The 22,995-nt window shown below is 42.5% G+C and overlaps 2 protein-coding genes and 1 long non-coding RNA gene across 3 annotated transcripts in view; 2 read left to right on the top strand and 1 right to left on the bottom strand.

The window, feature by feature from the left end:
- cd79a (CD79a molecule, immunoglobulin-associated alpha) overlaps positions 1–1,272 on the top strand; it is a 2,294-nt gene extending 1,022 nt beyond the window's left edge. Inside the window, exons 3-5 of the mRNA XM_068760344.1 lie at positions 416–531; positions 792–854; positions 1,039–1,272. Of these exons, the coding sequence (XP_068616445.1) occupies positions 416–531; positions 792–854; positions 1,039–1,164 (305 nt within the window). The 3' untranslated portion in view covers positions 1,165–1,272. The remainder of the gene's footprint in view (positions 1–415; positions 532–791; positions 855–1,038) is intronic.
- Positions 1–1,998, bottom strand: part of LOC137910793 (uncharacterized) — an 8,328-nt gene extending 6,330 nt beyond the window's left edge. Inside the window, exons 1-2 of the long non-coding RNA XR_011106078.1 lie at positions 1,975–1,998; positions 1,027–1,120 (exon numbers count right to left, since the gene is read on the bottom strand). This is a non-coding gene — a long non-coding RNA (uncharacterized lncRNA). The remainder of the gene's footprint in view (positions 1–1,026; positions 1,121–1,974) is intronic.
- lipeb (lipase, hormone-sensitive b) lies at positions 1,566–22,995 on the top strand. Its single transcript, XM_068760343.1, has 14 exons — positions 1,566–1,653; positions 6,917–7,158; positions 8,196–8,480; positions 10,815–10,905; positions 11,861–12,006; positions 12,338–12,523; positions 13,146–13,298; positions 16,370–16,514; positions 18,490–18,717; positions 19,701–19,900; position 20,346; positions 20,759–20,940; positions 21,372–21,638; positions 22,297–22,995. The coding sequence occupies exons 1-14, from the start codon at positions 1,566–1,568 to the stop codon at positions 22,669–22,671; spliced, it is 2,589 nt and encodes an 862-aa protein (XP_068616444.1). The 3' UTR covers positions 22,672–22,995.

Genomic DNA, 22,995 nt, shown 5'->3' with positions numbered 1-22,995 from the left:
AAAAAGCACAAGGATTAGCTCAAGTTGCAATAAAACTAATGTAGGGAGGCCTTCGTGGCACTGAAAAGCCATTGTCCATCATAATTCCATTAAATAAAGATTGGAGCTGGTGCAACCAATAAATTGCTCTGGGATAATGTGTTAGATAAACCTGCATTAGTTTACGACTACCATTACGCTGAGCTTAATATTTCTTTATTCATGCATTTTGTAAGATGGTGTTTTTTATACCGAACGTTATGCAACAAGGGGTTTCTTCTTATACATTTACATTTACAAAGCAACTTTTATTTTCTAAAAAAAAAAAAAAAAAAGCCTCATTCAAATGTTACTATAATTTACTTACACTATACAGCTATTACAGTACACAAGTAAAACCAAATACTACACTTGTGAACCTTGTTTGTCTGGCTAGAACCGCTGGGGAAGACGATCAACCTCAGTGAAAAGACCAAAAACAGGATCCTGGCAGCTGAGGGAATCTTATTGCTACTGTTTGTGCTTCTACCTGCTGCCTCCCTCCTCTATCAGGTCTGAAGGTCACATCATTATGTTCCCCATACGCTATTCTATGAACCACCTCTGACCCACACAACTAACGTTGAAGTGACAGTTTCCTTTCATTATTGCCCTATCGTGTCAGTGTTCTATAAATTATTGCAGCGTGTAAGCCAATCACACTTTGGCTCCACCGTCTACGTTTCACAGTTGTTTATTTTGCAACCTTTTTTCAGTCCACTAAAGGATGCACCATTTCTTAGATTTACGCACTTCTCTGTCTTCCCTCACAGTCCAAGAAACTAACTGAACTCAAAAGGAAGAAATTTACGAAGGAAGAGGAAAACATATACCAGGTTATTTTCACATGAGTTGCATCCTCTATAGGTGTAACACTTTTTATTATAGACGCAACAATCAAATGCTAGTCAGTTGCTGGAGGCACAAAGACATGCCTGAATATGTGATTTTGCCCCATTTATCAATTAATTGTTGAAATGTTTCCTTTGTCTTTTGTGTCCTTCTTACCTTAAAATCCAGGGTCTAAATCTGGATGATTGTGGCTCTGCATATGATCCGATTGAACGCTCTCAGGGACGCAGCCAGTATCAGGATGTGTGCGCTGTTGCAGAGGAAGAGGAGGAAATTGATTTGGAGAAGCCATGAAGGACAATGGATGTATAGGACAAGGAATGTGAGAGTTCTGAGTGTATTGTGTATTACATATGATAATAAAAAAAACATAAATCATCTTTATGTAAGTGATTACATTAATTCAATGGAATCGTCCTCTTTTCTTGCTTCATGTAATATTCGTTTAAAAAAAATACATTTCAAAACAACACTTCAGGTCACCGGAAAATATATGCAAGTTGTATATGCTGATTAAGTGAAAAGGGGGCGGGGCAAATACAGTTCTGACCGTCGCGATTGGCTACTGGGCCTCCCTCGACGCAGCCATTCGCTGGATTCCGTTTTTGACATGGGCGGGGCCTTTTACGCTCCCAAGGCAGGTATGAAGGCGCGATGTGGGTAACGGGGTTGTAAATACTAAACAGTGGGCGAAGATGGCGTCGGGTAAGAGTTCTGGGAGTAGCAGAACTGAGAAAAGTGTGAATGGAAGACGCTCATCTCGACACAAAGAAGGTCCCGTGGGTGAGTCTGTCCGCGCTAGTTCAGACTTCTATGCTTCTTTCCCCGTTTGTAGTCCGCCCCGCTTTGATGCTCCCGAGCTGTCACGACCTGCTAACGAGCGCTAGCAGCTACGTTAGCTGGCCTTGGGTCGCCGAAGCTAGGATTCGAGTCGGGACGCAGGAACACTCTGAAGCTATTCTTTATCGGCGTGTTTGGAAGCTGTTCCTCTCCATTAGCCCCTAGAAGGTTCCGAGGGTCACTAACGTCGCCGTAGCCCTGGTAGTAATGTCAACCCCCCCCCCCCCCCAGCGCTTCATCTCGCCCCGTCGTCTTTGTATTCACCTTTGACGTTCTGTCCCTTCAGTCTCCGCTGGTGACACTGACGGGACCTTCCAGAACAGGTAACAAGTGTGGAGGGGAAGGGGAGGGGAAGGGGAGGGTGATCAGATTAAATGTGTTACCTTTCCAAAAATAAAATATAATAAAATTATTAAAAAACACTACCCGCAATTTAAATGACAAAATAATAATCGGCCTGTGACGGCAGGCTGTCTATTCACAGAGCTGCCCCTGTTGCCACTAAACAAACTCTGTTTTCTTATTATCTCGGACACCGTCTAATTATAACTGGAACAAGAGGGACTTGTAGGTCCCCGAGCACTTCATTACTACTGTGAGGAGCCTACTACTGTTCCACATGTGATGTGTCTATCCTGCAATAAGCACACATTTGTGTACTCGCCTGTTTATGAAAGATTTGGTGCCTGTGTAATAAGATTATAGAGTTTCAACCTAATCTCGTGGGAGGCCGTTTACACGGTCGCTTTTCATCAGACCTGAAAATCAACTTTATGCATTTTATTTCATTTGTAGCGTTCCCTTGTGAAACTGGAGGAAAGCCATATGTTCCCCATATGTAGGCTGTGTGGAACATCATTGTTGCTCGTTTCCTGTTGTTCAGTTTAGAACGGTGTGTGTGTGAAGTTGCTCGGTCTGTGAGAAGCGTAAAAGCCTCTTAATACGTTGAGTTTATTTTGGAGAGAGTTCTATGTCTCCAAATTGATTCATTTAAGATACACGACAATATTCCGAGTGTGTAACTGAAGGAATTCTGCTTCCGATAATTTGATTATTTGTACCTGTTAAAAACAGAAATACAGTTTGCTCATCTTTCTCTGTAGCTGCAGACTCCTTGGCTTCACCCTTTTGGGCTATGAGACTGTCATGTGATATCCGCAAAGAAATCTCAAGCGTCATATTTTTCCTGGCATAGATTCTCCACAGTACATTTTACAATACAAAACTTCACATGTATTCACTTGTACAGTGCCTTGAGATAACTTTCTGTTCTGACCTAGCTCTATATAAATAATACTATGATGAGTGGCCAAAATTGATGTTATTCTCTTTTAATCAATGGTTTGATATGTGTTGAATTAATCGCTGTTGTGATTTGTTCTGTGCTCTTGCTATTAGTCAAATGCTGAAGTTGCAAAAGCAAAAAAAAGCTACCTTATTTATTTTCTTGTAGAGGAGACGACCTCAGTCGTCTCATCTACAGCCGCTTTTTCCACCTTAGGGGCCACGGGCCTATCTCAGTTGACTACGGGCAAGACGCGGCGTGCAAAAAGCTACCTTTGACACACGATTATGATGTCACGGTATGCCCATGTCTGTTTGGACTATCTGCCAGTTAGGTGGAAGGTCAGGTGGGAGTTGCAAACTTCACCACCAACTGCAGAGGGAAATGACTGACGCTGGGGTTGTCTGTAGCTTCGCTACGCTTTTTAAAGGGAGTGGCAGGCAGCAAGGGAGGCGACACTTTTTCTTCTTTTTTTTTTTTTTAAACATCTCTTTCCCTTCCTCTCTCTTTCTGTCATTTTCTTTTTCCCTTCATTGCTTTCCTGGAAGAGAGGACACAGAGAAGGACGCAGCCTTGATGTCAGACACTGGTAAACATTTCCTTTTTATTTTCATTTTCTTCCAGCTTTTTAACCGTTTGACCAGATCATTATTAATTACATGCGATGCCAGGGGCAGCCTGTGGATATGTTTTATGCAAATGCTTATTTCACTGTATGTGGGCGCGGCAGGAATCATTATGCGTCTGTAATGTTGAGTTATTTGTTACACATGACTTATTAATGCTCACTCTCATTCATCTTTAATGTGGAGAAACCGGGCGCAACTTAATGATTGTCGTGGGCGTAAAGTCTCCACGTATGATGCGGTCACAGGAAGGCGTCGTGCTGAAACATGCTGCACACTACTGGCTTAAAGTTGGCCATCCATAGATGTGTGGAACATCTGTTGCATTAAAGGAAAGCCTGATGATGCGAGTAGGTGGGATACGTTGTTTTTTTTTTCCTGCCTGAGTAAAATGGATCATATTTTTATGTATCCTGGTATGAGTTAAGTGGAATGTTTGAGGGAAGAACAGGAACTTTTCACTAGGTGTGCGGCGTGTTGATACACTTATGTTGGTTCACAGAACTGACTTTCTTTTTATTGTTTATAAAGGGTGTAATACTCTGTTGGCCTTGGTATTATGGAAGTTTTAGCGTATACTATGCAGATTTAAGATTTCACGTGACTGTTTAGTACCTACCGGTACTCTGTTGGGCCATGACCTGGATGAGTCAGAGTCCTCCTACTAGAAAAGTAGTTCCGGGTATCTGGAAGTACCTTTTTAAATGCAAACAATGCAGCCCACTATTCCCACTCATGTTCATGCTCGATGACGCGGCGAAGATTTGGAAATTGTACTCTGTGACATTTTCAAGCTAAATTTTCTCTCTTCTCACTCTACATATACCAGTTATAACCAAACTGTTACATTTCAATTTGCTTCTTCTTTTGATTCTGGTTTAGCTGGTTTGTCTTTGTGTAGTGCGGTGGTGGTTGTGGTGGGTGACTCCTTGTCTCCTGGGCACATTCAAGTTTATTTATAGATGTTCTATGCGGATGTTCTTTTCTGATAAATCCTCATAAATGTGTTTTCAGTTTCATGGTGACACGATCCATGGGTTGGTTTGTTGAGTGTTTATTATTTCTTGTGTCGTGACAGTCCAAACGCATGGCTTGCAACCAACTTGTTCATGGTCTGATCGAGAGATGGAGCAATAAATAAAACGGAAGTGTTCATGGGTGTCGCTCATTAGCTGCTGAATTATTTTGAAATGACTCATGCATTAGCTTCCTTCAACTTTTTTTTATGTTTGTATCTTTGCCTGCAGAATGTAGATTTAAAAAAAACAATTTAGTTTTGTTTTATGTTTCCAAGATTGTTCTTACCTGCCATGTCTGTGCTCTCTTTATGTCGTTCTCATAATGTTGTGCATTGTGTTTTTTCTCTAAATATTATTACTTTAGGAGACAGTTTGCTTCCTCAAAAATAAATATCATAATTAAGGGTTCATTACAGAGTGGAGTAATGGGATCAACGTGTCTCAGAGGGTTCCTTTCACTTAGTTGAAATTTGACTCCAGAGCTGCTTCATTTAACTTTTCCTGATAGTAATGTTTCCCCACTGCTATTTATCATTTAGGAGTCTGATATTGACAGCCAATGTCAGTATTTTCTGGCATTTCTTTTTGTAGAAAACCACTGCCCCCGATCACATGGTTTAGAACTATCGTTGACAGCTGACTCTTGTCATTTCGATCATGAACAGGGTAGTGAATTGTTCAGAGACTGTTAGAGTTATTGTTGTATTTTCATTGTTTCATTGGTGGAGATCCCTTCGTCTCTAGTTTCATCGAAGGGGGTAGGGATCTATGTATTTACCTGAGACCACCCACTTTCACCGTGTTAATAAAAGGGCCGTAAGGTCTCGGGGGAGGGGTCTTTTGGTCGCAGCCGCTGGGCGAACAAGGTCCCTCCTTACCGGTAAAGTATCGAAGTTTGTCTGCCTGATTCATTTTGTGTGCGTTTAATTATTTCTTACGCAGTATGTCGGGGAATAACCCCTACAGAGACGAACTGTGGCGCTGTCTTTAGCTACAGATGATCATTTTGAAACCCGACAACCACCATGCAATCAATTATGATACTGCTGGCGTCTTGACACGGTTTGTGTTCTTAATCTTGTGCACATGAAGTTGTCTATTCTTCCAGGCTGCATGTGACACTGAACATGCTATTAACAGACCTATTCAAACGTCAGCTTTCAGAGAGTTAAAATAGCCACTGAGTTATCATGGTAGATGCATTAATAACCACCCCTCGTGTCATTATATGTACTATATATATATATATATATATATATATATATATAAAGAGTAACCCTCGTCAGCATATGCAAAATCATGTATGTATGAGTTAATGTAACTGTCTATAACATACTAATCATGCGTTCCGGTGCCAAGGGAAGAGCACAGCTGGTCAGAGAGCTCGATGTGAAATTGGAGAGTGCGTAGTTTTGCCAGTTTGAAAAATATTTAAGCGGAATTCTTCGAAACCAGATTTGATTATCCCGCGCTAATCTGTAATAGATTGTCTCTAATGTGGAAAACGTTGCATGGAGAGGGGCATTTGAAATCAAGCGAGAAGCACAAGCAACATGGGAAAGTCCAAGTATACACTATTCCTTCTCATCATTCCCATGCTCCTCAGCTTGTAAGTCACCTGATACAGTCCGTACCAGCAGGTTCCCAGACATAAAGTCTGTGGAAACGGAGGTCTGAGGTGAGAGTGGGGGGGTGACCACGCTCAGCTGTGTGTTGTCAGCTGTGCACCTCCCCTTGGGATTCTTATGCAAAGTTGTCCTTCTGTGGGTTTGCTTTTCAATGTACAGCTAAACTGAGTTTGTTCCCACCAGCATGCCTCCAGTCTTCCGGTTTTCTCCTGTTCTGCACACGTTTGCCGTGATCTCAGTGGAATTTGTCTGCAAAGCCAGGATTTACACCATTTAATTTCAAGGCTTACTTAACAAATCGCAATCAATGAGTTTCTATACGCCAGGCAAAAGGGGATTAGGTAAAAGGCGTAAAAGAACCGTATGTAGGATATATTCAGTGATACAGCGTACAGCGTCTACATGCTGATAAGAAGCCATGGTGTGATGCAGAATAAGCATCAGGACATTCTTTTTTTATGCTTGCAAGGCCCGATGCAAGGTGACATAGAAAATAATCATAAGGTATTGTGTATCGTGCAAGATAAGGACTTACAATGCACGCCCTCTGTCATCGTCGCTCTCGTCTAATGTGAAGAAGATTTTCCTACTTAAATACATAAAGAATATGAATTTCTAGTTTGCTTCTCTCTCTCTCTCTGGTTCCAGTGATGGACACCAAGGCAGTGTTTGCAGCCCTGTACAGCGTGTGCGAAGAAAACGCCGCTTTCTTCTCAGGAGGAGCCAAGGGGTCACAGGGCGACGCGGCACGGCGACTGGTCGACGTCATGAAGCTCATTCAGGAGCACGCTCGCAGTCTGGAGCCTGTGATCTGTGGCTTTGCTTCGGTCTACCACTATTTTGACTTTGACCCCCTCATACCTGCTAATGGCTATCGGTCGCTGGTCAAGGTAAGCTTCAGGATGTTATCGACTCTTTTCGTGCACGCTGCTGCAGCCCCTTTATCGAAACCTGCCTGTTTTGGAATGATCAGTGGAAACGGAGGTTTTTCCAAGAGCCACGAAATCAAACTGGTTTTGATTGACATGTTCTCAAACCATTAACATTAAAACCATGTTTCCACTGCAGTTCAAACATTTGTAATGAAGCGTGTCTTTGGCAGATTCTGTGTGCCAGTGTTTTTGAATCAGTGGTCTGTGGTAACTTTCCACAGACTTCGTGTGTAGCTCTGTGATTCTTGTCAAGACTGGTTTTCTTAAAGCGGTCAGCGCGACATGTTTGCGATAAAAAAATTTTTTGAAGAATGCAAAGACTGACATTTCTCTCTGGCGTAATTTGCATTGTTGAGACAGCCTAGCTTTCAGAATAACAAGCCCCCGTAGTCCAATATGTCCTCGTCAATATTCTATCCACACTCTGAGAAACGACTCACGAGCCCTTGATATTTCTTTGTTTCAAGGTCAGTCCATTTATTTTACAAATTGATTTTACGTTGAAAATCAGGTTAGATAAATTCCTCCAGCTGCAGAATCTCTTCCTCCACTTTGCCCACTGTACTTTATCTTCTGTGGGTATCGATGGAACATCATGTGGCCTTCAGTGGCTGCTGCCCACCACCACTGAGTGTAGCAGAGCGGCAAATGAATGCCAATCTGTCTCTCGTTTTTCCCCCCATTGCTGCTTCTTACTGATCTGTAACAGTGTGGACAAGCAGCAGCAAGATTTTCACATGGATTTAGTCAGGCGTGAATTGTTTTTTTCCCATCCTATCTCACCCAAAATCTTATCTGCAACTTAAGATGACCATGAGACATGACATTTTAGTAATGGAAGTATAATTTGCTATGCTATGACGCAAAAGGACTACGCATCTATTTAAAAATCAATGGCAGCTTCGGCTTGTTTCTTTTTTAAAGTTGCTTGACATTCTCTAAACTTGAAAAAAATAACAGTTTCAACCTTTTATCCGCCTCATTTTCATACTTAGGTAGTGCGCTGCTGCGTTCTGCACATCATCCAGAAGGGACGCTACATCACCGCCAACCGCCGCAGCATCTTCTTCCGAGTAGCGCACAATGCAGGGGAGATGGAGGCCTACTGCAGCGCTCTGTGCCAGCTGCGGGCCCTGCTCTACCTGGCTCAGCGCATGCTACACGACAACAGCCATGGCAACCTTTTTTTCCAGGACGAGAGCGGCCTCAGCGAGAGCTTTGTCCGGGAATACTCATCGATGCACAAGGGGTGTTTCTACGGCCGCTGTCTTGGCTTTCAGGTGAAATGATCTGTGTAGTAGAGGGAAGAGAAAACCAGAGAAACGTTCATGCATTTACTTCAGTGCTTCTTCAGTCTGTGGCACATTGAGAATATTAAGATAGATCATAAATAATGGGGCAATTTTGGAAGTAAAATATAGAAAATAATACAATGAAACACTTGGTCTTAGCTATAATTAAGGCCGGGTCATTTGTAGCTGTACAGTGGTTTCAGACACAAAATTTAATGGTGTCAAACCAGTTATCACATTGCATCACTCCCATATGTTTGTGTCCTCAGTCGTTGCTGCCACGGTCTCCTTTTGTTCATGAACATGAAGGGACATTTCCACATGCAGCTATTATCGAGTTCAAGTTCATGACTTTTTTCCGGCACAAACACACAGAACGCAGCCCTGAGGGTGGCAGTAAGACACAGATGGAGCTGTAGTGCCCAGCTTAGCAAGACCGACAGTAAAGAGTTAGCAAGCTGGCACGTCAACCTAAAATCACTTGTGTGCTGGTGTTGAGGATACAAATTTACATTTCCAATTCCACCACATTTAATCACAAATCACATGTTTTGTAGGGCCCTTTAAAGGTGTGCTCCTCTGTCAGTTTCTTTGCTGATGTTTCCATTTTTTTTTTCTCATATTTTCATGTCGGTTGCTCGGAGTCACTTGCGATAGAGGTTATGTCTATCCACAGCAGCATAAATTGAGTTCTTCCTGTAGTGGCAGCATCTGTTTTGTATATTTTTGACCAGAGAGATACTTCTTCATGTTCTCAGACGTTGAAGACACAAGTAAGACACTTTTCTAACACAAGAATGGGAGCGCAGAGCAGGCATGAGAGCGAGCTGGGAGTGAAGGACGTTTTGACGAAGCATTGGCACAAACGACAATGTTGGAGAGCTTGATTGCCATTATGAGAAGCGTTAAATTATTTCAGTTCATTATGGAACCACGGCGGCCCCTCCTCAGTCTGGGTAATTAATGGGAAGCACTGCTCAGGCTTTGATGTTCCAGAACCGGGATTGGATTTGCAGTGAGTTGCTGTAGGGCAGGCAGTGGGGGTTTAAAAAAAATAATATTAGTTTCCTAGAATAGATGGAAATCTCTCTGAACGAAGCGACCTCAAACTGCCAATTATCACTTGATGCAATCAACCAACTGATTGTACAGGTACTCATAACTATAGTTCTTGTCTTTATATTTTTTTATATGAGCATTTGTCTTATCTGTTGAGGTAAGAGGACAAAACCTGTGCAACGGGGACAGCATTGTGTTCAGGAAAGAAGTGCTTGACTTTTCTAGAGAGCCCAGTTCCAGAACTCTCATTCACACCAATGGACATGGAGGGTGCTGATAAATGAGACGGAGCCAGCTGGTGGGTAGAAACTGGATTTTATAATGGCCCAGCAGCTCAGTGACACAACCCAGAGGCATTTGTCTTTATATGCCATGTGGCTGGTGCACCTCTGCCAAGGGCAAGTTCATCACCAGGTGCTTATTCACCACTGACATCATCCAACAGACCAGATGGATTAGAAGTGTGTGGTGAGAAGTGCAAACTGTAAGGAGCCAGGATAGGAAGACAGAACTTCAAAGGCCCTGATGAGAAAAGTAAAGTGAAAAGAATGATGGACCATCCATAATACTGCCTGCATCACTTTATAAAGATTCAAGATACTTTATTGTCATTATGCGAGCATAATAAAATCGTGAGGAAAGCTGAGGCCAGGCTATAGAGTTTTAGGGCGATTTTATCCTTAATTCACCCACACTGAAAACTGGAAGAGAGATTCACTCTGGGATTGTTGGTCCTTCATTACTGTCTAATGGGGGGGGGGGGGGGGGGGCTTAAAATAGGGTCATCTTGAGGCAGCTCACGATGCTGCCAAGCAATAGTCTTCAAATGTTAGCTGCCACACAACTGCTGTCAATACAAGAGTTAAAATCACACCTCCTTAAAGAATTTGTGTTGTTTTCACATGACCTAATGTGAAGCAATGAATTGCTCTACCTCATCATGTTAATTATACGGTGTGCTGTGTAGCCCACGGTTATTTTCCAGTGCAGTCTGTACATGTTTGACATTGGAGGGACGAACACCTGTGACACATCTGTGTTGCGTGCAGGTCACAACGTGATTTCAAAATTCAGTTAATGTTGGAAAACTTCAGTCTGAGCTCAGTTTAAGACTGACGATATTTTCATTTTCCATTTTCGATGCTCTGCTTTCTTTAGTTGAATGATTATATTTTACATTTTGGTCTATGTTGAGTTTTAATGTGGCCACTAGATAATGGAATAGATTTTTTAAACCTGTCTTTTTTTTTTCCCCTCCTCCAGTTCAGTCCAGCTATTCGGCCCTGTCTCCAGACCATCGCTATCGGACTTGTGGCCTTTGGAGAAAACTACAGACGCCATCAGTCAGGAATAGGTCAGCCTCGTGTTTTCTGCAGCTGTATCCTCATCATCCAGCCCACTTGATTTTCATTCAGAGATCGTACTCATCCCAACCCCCTCTGCATTGCTCCTTGTCCTCTGACTGTGTACCTTTTTTTGATGTTGTGTGTTTCGATTGATCATGCCGTTTCATCTGTGGGAAACCACGTTGGCTTTGTTGATGCGCTTCTTCTATATTTTAGAATGTTTTGAACATGCGCACACTTTAGAGGCAGCGGTAGAGACACACAAGTATTGCAAACACAGTTAAGTCCTGAGCTATTAAACGTCCTAAATGGTATATTTCAATTCTTGTGCTGTATGCTGCACCGCAGTGGAGGCAGGTGAGTGTACTGCACCCCTTCACCCCTTCACCGTAGACCTCTGTCTTGAGCTCAGGCTATGAATATATGAAGAAATCTCTGTCCAATCATCCTAAATGGTTCTCGACTCTGCGCTGTAGCTCTCATTTAATTTCCCTTTGCTTTACTGCCCATTCTTGACGTTTTGCATCTAAAGTGGGGTAGAATTAAATGGCAGGACCATGAACGTAAAAGCCGATTCACTCTGAGATTGACGACTGGTCCAAGTGGTCGTCTCTGTGGTTTGCTGTGTTTTTCTTTCCTTCCAACCTTTTACCTTCCTTCCTGTGCATTTTCTGAAGTAGCTTTAGCTTTAGAATCCAATCATTTATTGCAAATGTAGTATTGGCGCATTACTGCCCGACTCCCTACTGTTTCTTGCTGCTACTGTTTTTTTTCTTTGTAAAATTGCTCTTTAATTTCCTGAGCCTTTCTCTGTCTTTATATTTCAGATCCATTTCTCCTTCTATCCTCATCCATGCACATTCTTTTTTTCTTTTCACTCTCAACCGCCTTTCTTGTCTAGCTTTACTCCTACTTAATATTACTCTCATGTACTCGTGACTTCATGCTTCTTCCCTTCTCCAGGTGTAGCGGCCAGCTCTTTTTTTACCTCAGGAAAGTATGCCATCGACCCCGAGTTGAGAGGGGCAGAATTTGAACGCATCACGCAGAACTTGGACGTCCACTTCTGGAAGTCCTTCTGGAACATCACAGAGACTGAAGTCCTGTCGGTAAGTAGACTTTAAATCATCCTTTTTTAGTACACATTCTCTTTATACGTCTTTGTTCTAACCCAGTCATGCACACAAAAAGTTGCACTGCTTTTTTTTATTTTAATATTATGCCAGGGTTATTTTACTCTCTTCTGGTAAAGGTTCTTTTCTATTACTATGCATGTTGGCCTAGAGGCAGTTGGTAATAACAGAGTGGAATTAAATTTATTCAACAGTTTATTATAATTTATGATAAGTGACCTGACTCGTTCTGTAATTTGCACCCTTCTCTTTTTCTATTTGCCTCTATCTCTCAATCCCCCCCACACCACCATTCATCTTCCTCCAGAGTCTAGCCAGCATGACCTCCACTCAAGTGAAGGTGAACAGGGCTTTTTCAGTGCCCCCAATGCCCTTTGACCTTCCCTTGGCAGCCAACCATAGAACATCTGTAACTATTGCTCCACCATCAGCACACATTGGCGCCGCTCCTGTTCAGATGAGACTCATCTCCTATGAATTACGTGATGGACAGGTACTCGTATCGTGATTCTGTTCAAACCAGCGGAACATGCAGCAAAAGCAAAGCTTATACTAGAGCTTGAATTTAATTCGATGTGTACCCGGTACTTGAATTGCAATACTTATAAAAACATTCTGACAATAGGTAATCATGTTCTCTCTGCAAGCACGACTTTCTATGTGCTTTCTATTTGGCGTCTGAAACACTTTTGGTCATTGATCCTGCTCCAAAGGGAACAACTGTGCCCTTTTTAATGTTGCTAAACACAATCCCTTCTCGGCCACAGCTCTCCTCCCACCTTGTTTCTTTTTTTAATGAATGGGAGTTGGTTTGTGTTCATACTCATGCAGTGGAGGCTAGCAGCAAGCTGCGGCAGTTGCTGAATCCCTCTCTCCGAGGAGCCCTGTTGCTAACAGCAGCAATAAAATATTAACAATGAAGACAGGACTTTGTTTGCCGTGTACACAGCCTGTAAGATATTATCAGACTGATGCAGGCATCACAATCTGCTCATCTGTAAACAAACTTAAGAATTGTTACACCAAATCAATTGAATTTGAACGTTTGTCTTTCAATTTTACCCTCCTTGAATTCAGTGGCTGATTATTCCCCACCTCGCTCTCACTGTCTCCAGGACAGCGAGACTTTGCTCGCGCTCTCCCGCTCTGAGGGGGGAGCCCTCTCTCTCTCACTGGGCCTGAAGACCAAGCGCCTCCCCTCATCTCCCTGCCTCCTGATCCACTTCCACGGGGGAGGATTTGTGGCTCAGACCTCCAAGTCCCACGAGGTGAGACGATGCCCTTCAAGTTTTCTTGGACTTTGCTCGAAGTTTGATTAACCACATCTTGTCATAAAAAGATTCAACCAGGACTGTTTAAATATAGTACTTTTTGTCTGTATGTAACTTTATCTAAATCATGGCTTTATCTCTTTCACTTCATACTCATCCCTTTATGTATCTTGACATTAAAATAACTGTCCATCCATCCATATACATTTTTTTGATCTTTCTCTGAAGGTAATGAAGAATATGTGATACAGATGGTCCTGACATAACGGCGTACTCGTTTAACGATGACTCTGAGTTACAACGGGCTTTCCGAAATTTAAAAGTATGTGTTTAACGACAATGAATCGCTGTTATGAGCGGAATGCACTGGCTGCAGAGTTGTCAGTGAGTACGTACGTGCAGTATAAACTGAATCGTTTAACGATAGGATCTTCGGAATGTAACCGCCGTTACAGGAGGACCACCTCTCTACTGATGCGTATATTGTACAGTTTTTCTCAGGTATGTCGGGGGGGATACGTCCTCTCCAGGTGACTCGCTTTATGGAGGAGCTCCTATCCTTGATCTTATTTATACATCTCTAATATGCATGCACATGCAAACTTTGGTTTCATCTCCTGAAATATTATTTTTGACATGTGAGGTAAATCTTTTTTTTTTTTTCATTAGCCAGTTTTAAGTCAAGTATACAGAAGTGGGAAAAATTGAGAGAAGTGAATGCTTTGCTTGGTTCATTTTAATGAATGCTTATTTTTAAATGCCTATCCCTGTTGGTCCTGTATGCTGATCCTGCCATCTGTGGCTGCATGTGGCATCAAGCTACAGGACAATGTTCTGTGAAATCGCCAAGGACATGGGCATCCTTGATCTGCAGCTGCATAGCAACCAGAGGATGAGAGGGAGCAATCAGGGTTCTCATGTTGAATTAACAGAGAGCTGCACAAGCCCGCAGAGAAAGATTACCTCGGGCACCAATGGAAGACTTGTCAGACTGTCTTTCTCTCTTCTTCTGGTTTCTTTTTTTTTTTTTTTTTTACATTCATTACATACATTCTCTCCTTCACAATCATCCTTATATCCCACAAAATCCCTTTTGTTCTCTTGAGCTGCAATCCCACTGAAGTACTTTTGGTGTAATTCCCTTGGAAACCGGATGTAAAATGAATCTTAAGTTTGGATTTACCGTTGTTTCCTGGTAGATAGATCTAGGTTTTAGATTTAATACTCTAGATCTATCTCACAGGAACACAAGACTTTTCTTTCCAAAGACGGTAGATGACAAAACAAGATTTACTTCACATGCTTACATGCCTCTCTCTCCCACCATCAATCTTTGTTTGCGCAAAAGGCTACAGACCGAAAGACACGAGCTTACTGAAACATTCTGCATTAGAAGACTGAACATGTGACGACTGATTTGCTCTGTATGACCAACGTCTTTGTTCTGTGTTTCACCCCCACTTTTAAGTATTTGATCAGTGTGCTAGATACTTTAACAGCGGGGTAATGCAAGAACAAGATGGAATGAAATAATTGAATAGCACCATTCATAAACTCTGATGGGGAAAGAAAAGTGTAACAAATGAAACTGGACTGAACTGATGTGTTTAGTGGAACCTTTGCCCCCATTGCTAAATGGTGCTGAGTTAATAGGGATGGATCATTTTGCATTCAAGCATTTAGCAATTTTGGCAACACATTGTTTGGCCATAAGACGCATAAGCTCGCAGATTAACTGATCTGCAAGCTTATTAAGAATGAGAGAGATTGCAGTTCAAATGCATTCCTATTGTGAGAACAGGACCTGGACTTCCGAAACGGGGCATATGGAATTTCCCTTGCCCATGTGTCCTTGGAAATGGTTGATCTACAGCTCCTAAAAAACTACTTGACAGAAAAGTATCAATAGTATTTTCCTGAGTCATTTTAAAATGAACTCATGACTCTGTGCAGTGCCAGTCAAGTTCTTCCAATCCCTCCATGTCTTTATGGACCTTGCTTCGTGCACTAGTGCGCAGTCATTTTGGTAATGTGGTGCAACGAAGGAGTCAAGAAGTGGAAAAACAATTTGCCTGGAGAGCAATGACGCTTGAATGTAAAGAAATAATAATCCAACATTGACTGCTTGAATATTAATATATTTTTCTGCAGCCATCTGATGAACTGTCTGACAGATGTGTCCATGGATTCTAACTCATGTCGACACCCATTGTAATCTGGTAAATGTTGTGCAATCCCCCAGACCTCCGTGGGCGCTGCTTCGTACAAACCCGTGCGAATGCACATTCACTTGTCGGAGGGCTCACTTTTGATATTTCTCATGACAGAAAAGACTTAAAGACAGCCCAGCTGACTGCTGGAGCTGATCGTCTCTCCTCGCGGAATCACTGGTTGATAAGGTGACGTGCAGACATGCACTGCCTCTCTTGACATTGTGAACATAGAGCTGTCACTTTCACCACCAAACCTTGTCATAGCTCGTCAGAAAAATGTTGGAAGTACACAGAGGCAGAACGGATGAAAAGAATAGTTTGTGGAAGGAATGTTTTTTTTTCCTTGAGTTACTCACGGTCACTTCATTGTAGTTGTGAAATCAAGTATGTACTTTTTCATGCCTTAGGTTGACATGAAAATAATAAGTAGAATCTAGAAAAAGAGATTCTGTATTCTAACAGCGCATCTGTTTTTGTAGGCACTGCCTGTAAATCCACTTCATCCCCTTGTCTTTAACCTTCCTGGCAAGCTATGGCATCTGTTCACCTTTATTGCCATATGAGAAGCAAGGAAATGGAGGTGACAATGAGGGCAACACTCATTCTGATTTTGTCTAGACCGTGAGCCAGAAAGTAGACAGATGGCATCAGAGGGACTCATAATTTTCATAACTTTTCATCCTCTCTTCTTCGATTTCACCCCCCCATGACCCGCCGCATTCTTGTCTCCCTATCTCTGTGTTTTACTGCTGTTAGGCTCAATAAATCTAACAACGCACAGTCTAGTCATTGAGAAACTGCGTGTTTTTCCATTTAAGCTCGCCCCCTCATTCCCTTGTTTTCTGTCTTCTACAGCCCTATCTAAAGAGCTGGTCCCAGGACCTGGGTGTACCCATCCTGTCAGTGGACTATTCTCTGGCCCCTGAGGCCCCCTTCCCAAGGGCCCTGGAGGAGTGTTTCTATGCCTACTGCTGGGCCCTGAGAAACCACCACTTACTAGGTACCTCACACACGCGGGTCGTACCAGAATGCTTTTTGTTTAGTGTACAAGAAACGGAACTGAAATTGTCCAATTTGAAGAAATAGGATATAATTTCATATAATAGTAATAACACCATCAAATAATTAATGCTACTAACTGTATATCACAGAAGTTTACTTTGTGTTCTGGCAGTTGATGCAAAGATAAATAGAGAAAACAGAAAGCAAGATGCGCAGTAGATGATAAACATGAAGACTGAAGACTGTCAAAATAAATGCTCGGAGAGAATGCAGAGTGTGAAGCAATAAGAAGCATCACAAAATAAAACCAATGAAACCAAAGGGATAAAAACAATAACGGAAGAAAAATCACTTCGCAAAATAAAAACGTAAAACAGAAGGATTGAAACGATAAAAGGCGGTGTCCCACAAGGCAACTAAAACCAACAAAACGGTAGAATAAAAAAATTACTTCACATAAAAACAAGCCTGTAGAAATGTGTTGAAATGATTTTAAAAAGTTTTTGAATCTTACCTCTTCAGGTAGGTTGTTCAGTTTTGTTATACAGCCTGGAGCCAAACCCACACCCTTTAAAAGTGACCAGAAAAAAAAATCAACAATATAATAAATCCAGTCAAAAGGTGTTGTGATGTCATTTGTTAAAACCAGTGAGAAGCATCTGCAGCATTTTAAACCGTTCAGAGACAAGGTACAGGTTTCTGAAGAAGGAAGGCGTTACAGTCAGAGACGAGACGATTGCATGAATAAATAATTACAAATATCCATGTTGGGCCTTTACAGCATGGTTTTTATTTCAATTATAGTTTGTAAATCCAGGTAACAGGACTAAACAAGATTCCTGATATATTGATCGAGGTCAGATTTGAGTCAAATGATAGCTTTCAGGTCTCTGGAGTCTGGTTTAATGTTGGGGGAGAATGGGCAGAGGTGATCTTTAATGAGGGTGATGGGCTTTGGACGATTACGATCAGAAATCATTCAGACGGCAGTGTCACTACACTAGTGTTAAAAATGTAACCCCAAACTAAAAAATGACTCGCATACTGTAGGGTGACATTTGTTTAGTCCCCTGGTGGGAATGAATGAATTTGTGATTTAAAGATTCTTAAATTAATCATGCTGTAATTTGTATTTTCTCCGAATATAATTTGCTTCAACAATTTGGCATTTTATCTGAAGGTGCAGTCATATTTCATATTGAAGGGCTACAGATAATCAAATGCTCCGTGGCATCCGGCCAGCTTCACTTAACCTCTGGTGCCTAAATGGAGAAGCGATTGATCTTCAGTCAGGCAATGACTGGCCAACAACAATTTCACTTCATGTCAGATATCTAGCATTATCTTTTTTTAAACAAATTCCACCTTCTGCCACTTCACTTAAAATGTTAACTTGATGTCAGAATGATGCTACACAAAGAAAAATAAAACCTGTCTCCTTGAGTGCATGAAATACAACACGATGAATGTTTGACTGAAACCTCAATGAGTCGAGCGCATGTCAAACACCAATGGGGAGAAATTATAATAATAATGGAGAATGAGAAAAGGGGCAGAGACAGAATTTGTACTACCGGTACAGACATTTCTTTTATTTCCTCAGGTCAGCCTGACATGCATGAATCTGATAGTAAGCGGTAGCAATTTGACAGAGGAGCATGAATGCTGAGGAGCAGCAGGAAACTGTTGCGAGGGTCAGTGTGAGAACCCAGACAGCATTTACAGAATACTAACCAGAGCTGCAATAAAGGGGCTATGATGAATGATTAACACCCACATTCATCCACGTGTCCTTGATGTTGACACTGATGCATCCACAAGATGGTAGCGAAGAGGCAACCTTTTTAATAGCAGAACGTTGGAACATTTAAGTACGATAGTGAACAGCTCAATTCATTTCTTCTTCTTTTCTTGGTGTTGATAGATATCGTGTCTTACGTGAATAATCACTCTACACATTTTTGTCTCCCCAGGTTGGACGGGAGAGAAAGTATGTCTGGCTGGCGACAGCGCGGGAGGGAACCTGTGCGTGACGACATCGATGCGTGCCGCAGCCTTCGGTGTTCGAATGCCAGATGGCATTGTGGCAGCCTACCCGGCGACCCTGCTGACTGCCTACGCATCTCCCTCCCGCCTGCTAACGCTTATGGATCCGCTGCTGCCGCTCAGTGTGCTCTCCAGGTGTCTCGGTGCCTACGCAGGTGTGTATGTGTGTCTGCTAGTTGCTGCTCCGCATCATTCATCCTCTCCGTGTAAAATTAGTTCAGTGTTGTCGTGTTAATAAGTAACTGCCTGTGTGGTTCAAGTGATTGTGTTATTAAGATGTTGGTTTTCTTACCACTGCGGAAATGTTATCATCCAGTCGACTCAACTCTATTCCGTTTGAGTACCGTAACTGATTCAACTTCAGATTCTTAAATCTGACCGGCTGATGAAACATGGGACCGATATTCAGCGTGATGAAACGGCGTTGAGGTTTTAGCAACAGGAAAAGCTCATTTAATTTCTGCAAAATATTCAGTTATTTGGCTCTTGTCTGCACGGACTTTGCTAGTTTGAGGAAGTAAATAATCACTTTGGATCAAATCCTGATAAAACAATGTCTGTAGTGTAAATAAAGCTACCGGTATGTGGTGGCACGTAAGCCTGGTGTAGGAACATTACTATACTAACACTATACTGAAATATAATTATTCTAAAATACTTGTTCCAGTTTGAGTTATATCTGCGCTGTTTCCTGCCTTGAAAAACTTCACTTAAAATAAGCTGGCTTGAGTGGATTGTTTTATACATCTTGTCATTGATGCAGGAGAAGCTCTTCCAATTCATTTGATAAATTGTCTCTCAAGACAAAAAAGCGACTTGATTAATTGCCCTGCTACCCAAAACTCCAGAGATGTTGTTTATCCTTGCTGCTTTTCAATGGCTGAACTAAAACACCATTTCTTATTCAATCTAATTGTCGTTGCTGTACATTGCTCCGTGTAATGCAAAGTGGTGTGTGGCAATATTGAAGCCACTCTGCGAGGTTTACTTACCTCTGCTGTTATTTCCTCCACGTTACTTTTTCATCTTCTCTGTTGTTGCTCATTCATACTTGTAGAAGAATAACAAAGACGTGCTTAAATCCCTGCTGTACGTCTGTCTTTGCTTACCAACCCTTCCTCGGTGACGACTCGTCTAGGCACTGATCCACAAACGGAGACGCAGATAGAGAAAGTGAGCACCCTCAGCTCTGTGAGGAGAGACACAGCGCTGCTGCTCAGGGATTTCAGACAAGGCGCCTCCAACTGGATCCACTCTCTGCTGGATCCAAACAGAGCCTCAGCCTCCCACGGCACAGCTGCAGATGGGACATCAGGAACCGCCGGTATTCCACCGCCCGTGACTGTGCATGACTGTTTTAGCGCATGCATATGAAATGAGCTGGGGGCCATTGGGCGAGATGTGGGTGCCATAAACGTATACTGTATACCTCTACTGCTTTTTTTTCCCCTCAAAGTTTTCCCAAAGAAGCCCATCTGCTTGCGTATCAGATTTCAGCGTTTAAGTGCACAAATAGCACAAGCTGGAAGTTGATTTCACTGGCATGGATCCGCTTTATTCAGTATGTAGTAAATCAATTACTGCTTTATCCCACCATGCTGTATTCCACTCCTGCTGCCCCATTCATATCAATTCACCTCTCCTGAGCAGCAGGGCTTTGACAGTTATTAATTGTAGCCACCGTAAATCTGGTGGCAAAATTGTCATTTCCCCGGTGTCCCCTTAGCTAGGTGACACCCCCCACAGCTGCGAAACTCCATCTAACGAGAATGTCATTGGTGAGGGTACATTATTAAAAGGCCATCATGGTGCCGAAATGGTTTATTATGAAATATATGGGAGATGGGGTCATGCTTTGTGAAGAGGCTCAGCTGCATTCTGACAGCTCAGGGCGATCGCATCACCATGGCTACATTTGATCCCCCCCCCCCCACACACACACACACACATCCACACCCACCCACTTTGCTCTTCTTGCGTATATGGCCTTTTGCATTTTGGGCTTTTGACTATTGGCTGTCGACCAGGAAACGGTAGAATAGTGGAAAGTAGTGCTTTGTTGTATTTTTTTTTAATCCCTTCTTTCACATAATGGTGAACTACATTTGTATTCCCTCTATTCCATATAAACAACAATGTGCTGTGTGAGGGTAATGGTTTAAATGAATCTTTTTCTCATTTGTTTTCATCCGTTAGACACAGTGAGGAAGAGCATTTCAGAGGCATCCATCTCTTCTCCTCATGCCGACCCCCCCGTGCCCGCGGAGCCTTCCGATTTTCCCAGCAGGAAATTGTCTGTGAAGAGCCAGACTTGCCAGGACTTGGGATCCCACAATAGCTCAACTTCACACAGTCCACCGCTGCTCTATGAAGACAGTGTACGTCCCACCCGACGGTGTTTACGGAGACAAAAGTCACGGTCCCTATTGATTTACTCAGAGAACGTTAACAGTATTAAACAGTTGAGCGCTGATGTGAGAATGAATTCCTATGATAGGCAGGTAAATGCTGAGTACTAGCAAGGTGTTGCACTTTATCCTCAAATGTATTTTTACACACTGGATTGATGGCTGGCTTTGGAAAATAGCAAGCAGAGATGATGTTGTATTTTTAAAATCAAATTGTTCAGTGAGCAGAAAGGTGTTTTTTTTTTCTCAATAAGAACATTGTCCTGTGTGTAAATCAAGTAGTTTATAATATTTGATACCTTCGCCCCATACATTTAGAACATCCTTGACAGTACTTTATCCCCTCTGCCGCTCGGTACTGCCTAACCTTGCCTGAATTATTTCTAATCTCTTCCATGTAGGTAGAAGATGTGAAATTCTTCCTCTCCAAGGATGTGGATCCATCCATATCCAGCGACCTGTCTTCAGTGGCCATACCCCCCCCTGCTGGAGAGCAGAGATCAGGGTTAGAGCCCTGCAGGGAGTTTCCCCTCGGGTTTGAACCGCTGCGCACAGACAAGCTGGCTGAGATGAAAGTGCAGAGTTCTCCAGTGGTCAAGGATCCTTTCTGCTCTCCGCTGCTGGCGCCCGATAGCATGCTAAAAGGGCTACCTCCGACGCATATAGTGGTAAGAAGAAGAAGCAGCAGCTGCAATGATCAGCATAACGATCAAAGGGAAATGGGTGAAATGAAAAACAGTTAATTGTGTCGATATTCCTTCCTCAGTGAGAGTTTTGATATGTTAATCGGTGAATCGAAGTGCCTTTGAGCACCTGTAACTGTCGGTATTGTGCTGCACATGTTATCCTCTCTGAGAAAAATCTATCATATATTTCTTAAACAGGTGTTAAAATTAAAAGATGTATTGTGAGAGCATGCAGTAGCAGACTAGGATTATCTTCCGGGTTTTTTTATATAGCGGAGAATAGAAGGAAGGTAGGAAGAGGGTTAGAGAGTTGAAACAAAGCAGCTTGCAAATGTCAAGAGTTTGAGGAGCAAGGACTGCATACATTATTGTATCACTTAGATTTTGATGAGAAAAATGTGGGAGGTTGAAGCCCCCCCTCTCTTTTGAGAAGTGCATATATGAAATATATTTAAGAAATCTGTGCTGAATTTTAAAGTTGACAATAGCGCAGTCTAAAGACAGAAAGAAACGCAGAGTCTGGGACACGACATCCTTTTCTTCACTCCGTAATTAAGATTCTCGACCTGACCGAAAGAAATCCCAATTTGCCCTTCACCATACCCACCTGTCTCTCTCTCTCTCTCTCTCTCTCTTTCAGGCTTGTGCGTTAGACCCCATGCTGGACGACTCTGTGATGTTTGCCAAGCGTTTGAGGAGCATAGATCAGCCTGTTACCCTGTGTGTGGTGGACGACCTTCCCCATGGCTTCCTCAGCCTATCGCAGCTCTCCAGGGAGACGAGGGAGGCCGCTAACGTCTGCGTCGAGAGAATCCGGGCCGTCTTCACCCAGACGGAAACGCCCCCGGAGCCACGCAAACACCGGAAGCTCGAACGGACAAATGGGGGTGGTTCAGTCTCTTCTGGGGAAGCCGGTTCTTCTCTCTCAACAGCCGGGAGTAAAATTGCTGATGGTTATGGTTTAGTTGCCGTGGAAACCCAGAATAACACTGACAGTGATGGTATTGGGCCTTAAAGTTAGTTAAAAATAGGGATTTTAGATGCCCTGGGAATGAAAGGAGAAGGAATAAGAGAAAGTCAAGATGGATTTGGGCAGTGCAATACTTGAAAGGGGGAGAGGAAGTATCCTAAAGGCCGGAAGGAGGGCATTCTAGGATACTGCCCAATTTATGAAAGGTGGAAGATAAAAGCACTAAAATCCAGTGTTGTTTTGCATTTTAATTCTTGCCACTAGTTTGTGGAATGTGATGCAGTGACAAATCTCGAAAACAAAAGAAAACACCCACAAATGACAGTCGTGTTTTATAATAACATTTTTATTTGGCATCTACTTAAATCA

This window comes from Brachionichthys hirsutus, chromosome 3, assembly GCF_040956055.1.
Source record: "Brachionichthys hirsutus isolate HB-005 chromosome 3, CSIRO-AGI_Bhir_v1, whole genome shotgun sequence".
NCBI lineage: Eukaryota > Metazoa > Chordata > Actinopteri > Lophiiformes > Brachionichthyidae > Brachionichthys > Brachionichthys hirsutus.
The sequence above is the reverse complement of the archived record's forward strand: the minus strand, read 5'-3'. Positions and strand labels throughout refer to the sequence as shown.